The sequence below is a fragment of the Trachinotus anak genome, unplaced genomic scaffold, assembly GCF_046630095.1.
Source record: "Trachinotus anak isolate AG129_WGS33_773 ecotype Australia unplaced genomic scaffold, CSIRO_AGI_Tana_v1 ptg000008l, whole genome shotgun sequence".
Taxonomy (NCBI): domain Eukaryota; kingdom Metazoa; phylum Chordata; class Actinopteri; order Carangiformes; family Carangidae; genus Trachinotus; species Trachinotus anak.
Genome location: NW_027273859.1, coordinates 7,655,083 through 7,664,466, shown reverse-complemented (window position 1 = coordinate 7,664,466; position 9,384 = coordinate 7,655,083). Strand labels below are relative to the sequence as shown.

The following is a 9,384-nucleotide window of genomic DNA, read 5'->3' as shown; positions in this document are numbered from 1 at the left end:
AACTCAGGGCGAAAATGATCCAATCCCTCACTCGACGTGTAAAAAAGTCACAGGGCTTCTTCCTGCACGCCTCGGCCAATCAAGATCAGAGTATGAGCATAAACCCTGTACAACCCAGAAGATCTGTGACTTTTGATGTTATTGATGAACACATTCAAAGTCGTTATTTGTACATAGCTATAAAGTAGGACGTGATTGGTCTGTGATATGAAATGGTGTTAGATGGATGAGGAAGCCTTAACAGGAGCATGTGATTCGACGGAGCATCTGTCACTCATTGGCCATGTGAAATGTAAGGTTAGGTAGCGCTGTTCCGCCCCCTGCTCCTGCACACTGGCAGAGCAAATGTTAGATTGGGTGCACACATTGAATGAAAGTCAGTTTAGCAGGCTGTAGCCACCAGCAGCTGAGAATATCTGCACACAGTCAAGTTACCTTACAGTTTCGAGTACAGGCAGCTGGTGAGACTTTATCAGCGGAGGTGAACTTACACATTGGCAAAAGACAGTCTGAAGATATTGGTGACAGGGGGAAGGTAAGAGACATTTGCATGAACGTTAGCCCGGCTCTGATAGACCTGGTATTTCTGGTTAGATGGGTAGGAAGGTTAGCTAGCTAGCCTAACTGACCAACATTACTCGCCGCTAATTTCTCGTTATTCCATAATATTTGACTTATTATTACGGACGTGGTAACTTAATGTCCTGAATATGCTAAGGTTAAACTAGAACACCTATTTATATAATATCACTGTCATTTTCTGGGTCTCTGTAGGATTTCGTGCTAACGCTACTGCCGGTATTGGCACAGTTAACATTAGCATACTGGCTAACTTCAAGATATCACGTTGCATGTCATCGAGACGGGCTTGCTAGCTCCTTACGCTAGCTAACCGTCTGTGGTTGATGTTACATACGGAAGGGTCACTTCCATGCAGAAACGGTGCTGCATGCAAGCAGATACCGACGCTGTCTGTCTGTCTGTGTGTCTGTGTGTCTAGGACCAGGCTGTGTGTGGCGATGCAGCGGGTCACGGCGCAGCTCGTCGCCGGGCTGTTCGCAGCGGCACTGTCGCTGCTGGCAGAGCAGTGTTTGGCGGACGGCGGGGGCCCCAGCCTCGCCGAACGGGTTATCTGGGCTGTAAATGCCGGGGGTGAAGCACATGTAGACGTGCACGGAATTCACTTCAAAAAGGACCCACTGGAAGGGAAAATTGGTAAAGGTGAGTTGAATTCATTAGCGCTTAACTGCTAATATGAGTCTGCGTGTTTTGCTGGGCTTCACCTGCAAGGTGTTGCTGAGAGTGACATTGTGAAGGTAAGTGCTGCTCCCCGGAGCCTGAGAAATTTCCAGCAGAAACCTCTGCATGATCTGGCTTCCGCAAGTAACCACCAACTAGTGAGGAGTCAGCATAGAGCTCTACAGCTCCGCCCCTCTCAGCATGTAGAGGAAGCAGGTGATGATATGATCTGATTGACTGTACACTCATTCTTGGCGTCAGTTATTGGGCGCAGATATTGTAATTGAAAGCTGGAGTGAACACAGTGTGGTAACTTGCCATTTGCAACACAAAGGCACTGTAATTCACAGAGTGCTGGAAAAGGTCAGGGCTTTCCTAATGTGGTGCTTAGCTTGACGTAAAACATGATCAGTTTTCCAGAAATGCAACTTTTAGTGGGATCTTGTGAGCAAAGGCCACACTGAACCTGATGCTGTTCTCCTTCATAGCCTCCGATTATGGGGTGCGTCTACCAATACTGCGCTCCAGTCCAGAGGACCAGATCCTGTATCAGACAGAGCGCTACAATGAGGACACTTTTGGATATGATATCCCCATTCGTGAGGAAGGAGACTATATACTAGTTATGAAGTATGCAGAAGTTTACTTCGCCCAGTCACAGCAAAAGGTATGGCAATTAATGTATCATTGTTATTGTCATCTACACAGTCGCAGAGTTTGATAGCAGAATGTATACAATGAGCACATTTTTTAAATCCGCACTTAACTAACTGAATACCCATAAGTATACTCTGTTGTTGTAATGTTAGGCTGTGTGTGTGTGTGTGTGTGTGTGTGTGGATTAGCTCTTAACCACTGATGATTTGGGAATATGTTTCTAGGTGTTTGACGTCCGTCTAAATGGCCATGTGGTGGTGAAGGACCTGGATATCTTTGATCGAGTGGGTCACAGCACCGCTCATGATGAGATAGTGCCTTTCTCCATTCGACGTGGAAAGCTGAGCGTGCAAGGAGAGGTGTCCACTTTCAACGGCAAGCTCACTGTGGAGTTTGTAAAGGTGAGTTGTTTTGATTTGGATGACTTGAGAAATTTTTAGATTTCATTGTTATTGAAAAGGAGTGTCAGTTTGCCTATTTTGCTGTTACATGTTTCAGTGGCATTTTGACAAGTTAATCCTGGTTACACAGGTTGATCCTGTAGGACTCTATAAAGAAATACTACTACAAATATCAATGAAAGGTGCTTTTGACCAGTAGTGCTATGGAACATTGTTTCCCTCCAATAGTTTCACTCTATTTGGCTGGTCAGCGATTGAAGGAAACGAAGATGGAAACAATGCACATTTTTAAACATTAACTACAAATCCGCTTTTCAAATGTTTTATATTAAAGGAAATTGGCCGAATGTAAACATAACTTTTGGTTGTTTACGAGGCACATTTTATGGAGGAATTGCTCTGATCTGTGATCATTTTATTGATGGATTGGATGTGTTCACGGCACACTGTTGCACAATGAGACAGCAATTGAAGATAGTTTTACATTCTGAGAAGTAAGAGTAATTTGAGTTTTTGAAATTTTGATGTGTAAGAAAATGTGAATTTTTGTCATTCTTTTTCTCTCAAATGAAGCAAACTACATATTGTGTGTAAAAGTGGTGCTCTACCTGTTTAACTGTTTTTTTGGGGTTTTTTTTTGCAGTAGTGTTAGTGTTATTATTTTGACATGGCCATAGACCCCTATGTGCAATGAAGAGAGATAAGTAGAATAGGCAAAACCGTACTAAAACAGAGCAGAATCAGAAGTGGAAATCAGAGTAACTTCTGTAGTAAGAAAGAACGTATCTAGTGAAAGTACTTGTCATATAAAATTTTCTTTATGCATAAGAAATGGCAAGTTTATAATAATCTGTATTTATTTCAGACTTGAGCTCTTTGGAAGTGTTAAATATGAACAAGTAAAATTGCCATCATGACTTTTATGGAAAATTGACTCTCTGAGCTCATTCAACAGGAGGCTCACATATAAAATTGACAGCACATTTACATAATGAACTCGTCTGACAGGGGCTGTTGACAGTGTGTGGGGCATGCAAATGACTGACAACAGATCCAAACCTGGTTGGACTCTATTATATTTGTCATGCACTGCAGCATTTAACTTTGCCCTGTAGTTCTCACCAAACTGATATTCCCTATAAATCACAGAGAGTTTCAAATTCTCCACCATTCACCTCTTTTTCAAGTAAGTGGTAGCTTGCCTTCGTTTCCCTTCTTCATAGATATATGTGATTTATGAAGGGACATTATGACATCAAAAAAATCTGTTGCTAATACTGTATAAAAAAGAAATGGCTGGATGTCTTTGGAGCCTGTAGCCCAGCCATGAATCCATCATTCTTATTGATAAGCACCTCTGATGAGCTTAGTAATTGTTTCACTTCTTCCCTTGTCACATTTTATTCTCTGGTAATACATCTACCATCTCTGGTCACATCTCTGCAGAAGCAGTGGTGTTGGTCATTTGGTTCAAACGTCTCCATTTCATATCTTCAACAGCAGTGCTCCATTTTTTAATCACTTCACGCAACCTGACATGTATAACATTCCCCTTTATGGTCTCCTTGTCATCAATACAGCACCATCTCATACTATGATACTGTGCTTCTGTTACTATTGGTATGACTTTTTATTGTCTGTCTATCAGTGTAGGTTTAATTTAATATCCAGAAGCAAAACTTGGCAAAAATGCCCATGACTATAAAAGGAATAATTGATTGACTAGAAATACTACAGTGGCTGGACACATACCAGTTTACTTAGCCCATATTTGCACCAGCACAGCAAAACATCGCAGTCTGAGAGATTACGTTTGATTCTGTTTTGAAGTCTGGGAACTAATCACAAATACTCATGAAGCAGCCAGAGGCCATATGTGTTTTTTTTTTCCTTCTGACACGATTAGTACTCCTTTTAAGCCCTGGGTTCTAACAAATGAAAGATTTTGCTAGTGGGGTTTGTAGAACATGTGGCTATAGGCTATATTTGTAAGATGGCATACTCCAAAAAAAAAAAAAAAGTTTTTTCCGCAGTGACCTCTTTCTTTTTATTTTTTGTAGATCACTTGTTCTCTCAGTATTTTCTTTCTCTAAAAAGATAGAAGTGGGACATACTGTCTGCTCTTTCCGCAGACTAAACACAAAGAAGGAAGACATTTTTAAATATTGTTTTTTGTGTCAATCTGAGCATCATAGTAAGATAAGGGTGCTCCAGCCATGTCTCTTGAAAGCCAAAGTGATGTCCAGTGAAACTGTATTGTCTTTGTTTCTTTGTGCCCTAAGTTGAACCAGTTTAATCAGCTTTACTTGGGTGTTAACACATAGTCCTTTTTTAAACAAATCAAACTCAGTCCTCTTACAGTGAACCAACAGAAAAGGGAATCAGTTCTTTTTGCGTTCACATCTTTTTGAGTTCATTAGACAGAGGACTCAGTTCTCGTTATGGTTCACTCTGATGGGGCCTCTGTCTGTTCACGCTAGTCACTTCCTCTGGAGCTCTGGAGCTTCACTCGGAACAAGATGGCTGCTGCTATACTTGCATCTTATCCACATTCCTGTGGGATTTGGTTAAATTAGTAATACTTTTACTGATACTTTCACCGATGATCGTTTTTGCATTTAATTTTCACTGTAAAATTTCACGGATATTTGTTGGGGCTTGTGCTAAACAAGCATGTTCCCTCCCAACTGGAGAATATGATTTAAAGGCCAGGGGCATTTCCCTGGCCTTTCCCTGGATCCTGCACACTTAAAGCAAATACTCTCACACAATAACTGTTTAAACTCACATGGGGGGAAAAATAAGGCTCACGAAAACATCCCCTTCCACAAAGTGGGATCAAAACAGAGAGATATAAAAAAATAAATTAAAACAAAGTTTGTTTAACCTGCTGTTCAATAGACCCTTTTCTTAATCCATTTCTGCTGGAGAGGGTTTTTTTTCTGCTGCCATCCGCAACGTTACTGCTGCGTCACTTCCTAATTTCCCAAACTACAGGGGTGGGCTGAAGGTCATAATCACAGAATGTGTGTGTGTGGTAATTGTGCGTCAAAAAAATTAGTGGCGTTAAAAGGAATTTGCGTTAACTCGTTATTATCGCGTTAGCTTTGACATTTCTAATACAGTTGACAGTTCTAATACATGCATACACACACACACACACACACACACACACACACACACACACACACACACACATATATATATATATATATATATATATATATATATATATATATATATATATATATATATATATAGCTTTTGAGGGCTGAAAGATACCAAGTGTGAAAACATCCTCAATCACCTCTCTGCTGTGCTATTAAAACTAAAATGCCTAATATTTGCTTTCATTTGGCATTTGTGTTGTCTGCTGTGTGGTGCTGATCTGTTGTGTGTTTCAGGGTTATTATGACAACCCCAAGGTCTGCGCTCTCTATGTAATGAAGGGGACATTAGACGGTGAGTCCTGAGACTGTAAACATATAAAAACTTATTGAGTAGTTTCTGATGTCTGGCTCAACAACATGTCAGCACTTTTGTATAACACTTTTGTATTACATACCTGTGCATCGACACATCCAGACTTCTGTGTGAATAACTTCCCCATCCTCCTTTATTTGACAGATGTACCAAAACTTCAGCCTCACCCTGGCTTGGAGAAGCATGAGGAAGAGGAGGAAGAAGAGGAAGATAGTGAAGGCGGCGAGGAGGGCGGGAAGAAAAAGGTTCCAACAGGTGCTAAGACCAGGGTCCAGTCAGGCCCCCGAACACCAAACCCGTATGCGGCCGACAACAGCAGCCTAATGTTTCCCATCCTTGTGGCATTTGGGGTGTTCATCCCCACACTGTTCTGCCTCTGTCGGCTGTGAGCTAAAACTAGCGGTCGAGGAAACGTCAGGAGGACAAGACAGACGTGAGACTTTGAAGAGAAAGAGGGAGAGAAGGGGGGAGGGGGATCAAAGTGACAACAGCAGCACAGGTAAAAACACACACAGGAGAGAGCTGAAGGCTTTGAGAAAATCACGTCGACCTAAGGAACAAAAAGAGACAATAACTTCTCGAAGAGCCACTGCAAGACGAAGCAAGCGCTGCTGGTGAATTGTACCGCTGAGGAAAGAGAAGGAGATGTAGGAAGTGTATGCTGTGCGCTTCTTTGTGAATGTGTTTCGCATCCACCTCTGCTGACCCTTTTGAACAATGTTAGTCATTTCCACTCAGACTGGGCAGGATTTACAGATGCCAGTCTTCACGGTTTGAAACCACATTTCAGCAGCTAAGGGATGCTCAGGAGTGATTGGTCTGGGCCCCGTTTTATAAACTAAAAGCATTGTTTTGTACTGGGTGTTTAAGACTCCTGCTCAGCATCTGGTCTGACATGTTACCTTCAAATTGGAAATGGTGCTGCTTAGAAATTGGTTAAATAGAATAGAATCCATGAGTCAAGACGGTTAGTGGAAATACAGTTGCCATTTAAGAGAGCTCCCTTTTTTTTCTTTTTTTTTTATATATGTGTCTGTCCACTCACCTCTAGTTAGTCCTGCGTTGACGTGCCATCATCTGTTTATCACAAGATGTTGAAAGAAGAGAGTAATTTGGTGTCGAACCATTTCTGTAACTGGAGGGATTATTTACTGTGTGTCGTCTACCTAGGCTTGTCTTTTTAAAATTAGGTTGGGATTCACAAATTTGTTAATCAAGGGCCATAAAAAGTGTCCTCAACAGTGATCACAGGTTGAAAGTCCTTGTTGGATTCTTTCTGACGAATGGATCTGTTTTAAACTTCAGACTTTACAAGGAGTGAGTGTTTAACCTTCAACGGTTTCTGTCAGTAAGAGACACCATACTTGCATTTAGTGAGAGGCAAAGCTTATGCTGTGAAATGCTAAAATTACAAGCTGTATTTGAGGTGATCTTTGCCTTTTCCATTCATTCATTATGCACGCCTGCCTTTTTGTTTCACCAAAGAATGTCTTTTTTTATTATTTTGTTAGAGAAGGAAAACTTGGTGGCCTGTTAATTTGACGAATAGCTCGCAACTTGAAGTCTGTGATGTCTCTCTGGCTAATGGTTTAACTGGGCAGTACACTCACCACATGGAATTGATAACAGCTGATTTAGTGGAACAGAGTTTTTCCACTTTTGACATCAGTGATCAGACTGGAGGGGAGAGTTGTGTTTTTTTTTTTCTTGTTTTATTTTGCTTTGTCATAAATTTTTGTGTTGGATTTAAAACAGGAAGCTGTGTTGACTCTGATGGGCCGTGATCTTCAGTCCATGTTGCTGAGAGAACAAGACACTGCAGCTCAATGTCATTGTAATAAATCACAAGAATCTGTGCCAGTCAATGCACTCGTTTCATACGAAGTCGCTCTGTGTACCACAAGTTCATCCACCTGCAGTAAGAGATGACAAAGCACAACATCAGTGGAAGTAGAAAATCAGATGTTTACCAGATGTTCTAGATCAACATCAGTCCAACTTTTCCACCTTCTCCTTCACTCAGCCTTTTCAGATCTGTTGTCTTAAAACGTTTTAATGTGGACTGTACCATTTTGTTAATTCAGTGTGAACTTTCAGTGCAATTAAGCTACATGTTCTGGTCCTCGAATAGATTGGACAAACTGGGGATAAAACGTAATCTTTGAGCCTTTTGTTTTTTTTCTACATGGCCATATTATCAGAGTCCACTTTGACTGTGTTTGACCCCTCAGCTGTTGGACAGTGATATAAATTTTCTTTTTCTTTTGCCTTCCATGCAAAACTGAAAAGCAGCTTTGTCCTTCATTTTTATTAGAGTTGTGTTGTGAACCCTGCTATTTATGTATCTAGTTACCTCCCTTAAGTGCTTAGCTCTACTCCAAGGACAATTTTGTAACTTTGCCTGTTTCACTAATGCGTCTTAAATGTCCCCCCGACCCCTCCTCTGCCAGTATTGCTGTTGCCATATGCAGTACTTGAAAAACAGTTAATAATTCAGGTGTTGCGGATCCTCCCCCACCCCTTGATTCTCCTTCCAATTTTCATTGATGGTGGGTAAGAAGTTGGTGCCAGAAAATATTCAGACAGTTGTTGGCGGGTTGTTTTTTTTTTTTTTTTAGGGGGTTTCTGTTTCCCTTTTTTTAAGCCGTAAACTCAACGCATATTTAAGACATATACACACCATTTTTTCCCTCTGAAAAGATGCAAAAAGTTCATTTAATTCAGCACCAAAGTCACCGTGTTCTGTTCGTCTGCAAGTCTACACAGTTGCGTGTGTATATAAGGTACAAGGTCACACTTTTTATTGTGTGACAACAGTTTTGATCTCATCACTTTTGTGTTGTTTCTGAGGTGTTTTTTTTTTCTTATTTTATTTTATTTTTTTTATTTTCCTCATGAGGAAGACTTTGTGGCCTTTCTTCTGAGGAGGAACGGTTGTTGGTACAGAGTTTTAAAAAATTTAACGGGCAGTCAGATAAAGTGTCTGCCAGAAAGTAAAATAAATGAGATTATGTCTGAAAATGTGGGATCTTCCATTCTATCATATATATAATTTAAATCAGAGTGGGGCTGATCTGGAGATGTTTTATAATACGCTTGGATTTGTATGTTTGAATTTTTTCCTCAGGATCTGTTTTGTTTTTGAGTTTTTAAGACGTGATATTTTATTGGTGTGACATTTTGCACTGCCTCATGTATTTTAAAATCGTCATTTGTGTGTGTGTGTGTGTGTGTGTTTGTCTTTGTTGCCTTGAATTATTGAATACAACGTGCTTTACCATCATTCGCCTTGAGGGTGCTTTTTTGTTGGCTTATATCAAGTTTGCCTGTCTTTTTTTTCTCTTCTCTGTTAGAGACACTTTTCGGAGCTAGATTTTCATTCCACACAAACAACTCTTGTTAGGAGTAACGGACACCTGTCAGTCGAAAAATAAATCTTGAATCTGTCGCTAACCTCAACTTTTCTAGGAGCAAAGCCAGTCAAAAACAAAATGGAAAGGTTTGAGAGATCTGTGTGAAATGTAAATGTCCAGCACTTGTTTCAGTCAGTCTTATCTTTTGTGTATTTAGCTCCTCACCAGCCTTTTTCAGACCTATTGTTGTT

General features: G+C 40.6%; 1 protein-coding gene across 1 annotated transcript; it reads left to right on the top strand.

The window, feature by feature from the left end:
- The first annotated feature begins 92 nt into the window (after positions 1-92).
- Positions 93-9,063, top strand: mlec (malectin). Its single transcript, XM_071482236.1, has 6 exons — positions 93-535; positions 1,001-1,221; positions 1,728-1,906; positions 2,121-2,297; positions 5,702-5,759; positions 5,925-9,063. Exons 2-6 carry the CDS (start codon positions 1,020-1,022, stop codon positions 6,167-6,169), a joined length of 861 nt encoding a protein of 286 aa, XP_071338337.1. The 5' UTR covers positions 93-535; positions 1,001-1,019; the 3' UTR covers positions 6,170-9,063.
- The last annotated feature ends 321 nt before the right edge of the window (positions 9,064-9,384 follow it).

What these genes read in the sequence shown, in the direction of transcription:
- mlec (XM_071482236.1), top strand. Translation starts at nt 1,020, where the DNA reads ATGCAGCGGGTCACGGCGCAGCTCGTCGCCGGGCTGTTCGCAGCGGCA. An exon ending in GGAAGGGAAAATTGGTAAAG is followed by an intron (nt 1,222 to 1,727) that starts GTGAGTTGAATT and finishes TCTCCTTCATAG; the next exon opens with CCTCCGATTATGGGGTGCGT. An exon ending in TCGCCCAGTCACAGCAAAAG is followed by an intron (nt 1,907 to 2,120) that starts GTATGGCAATTA and finishes ATATGTTTCTAG; the next exon opens with GTGTTTGACGTCCGTCTAAA.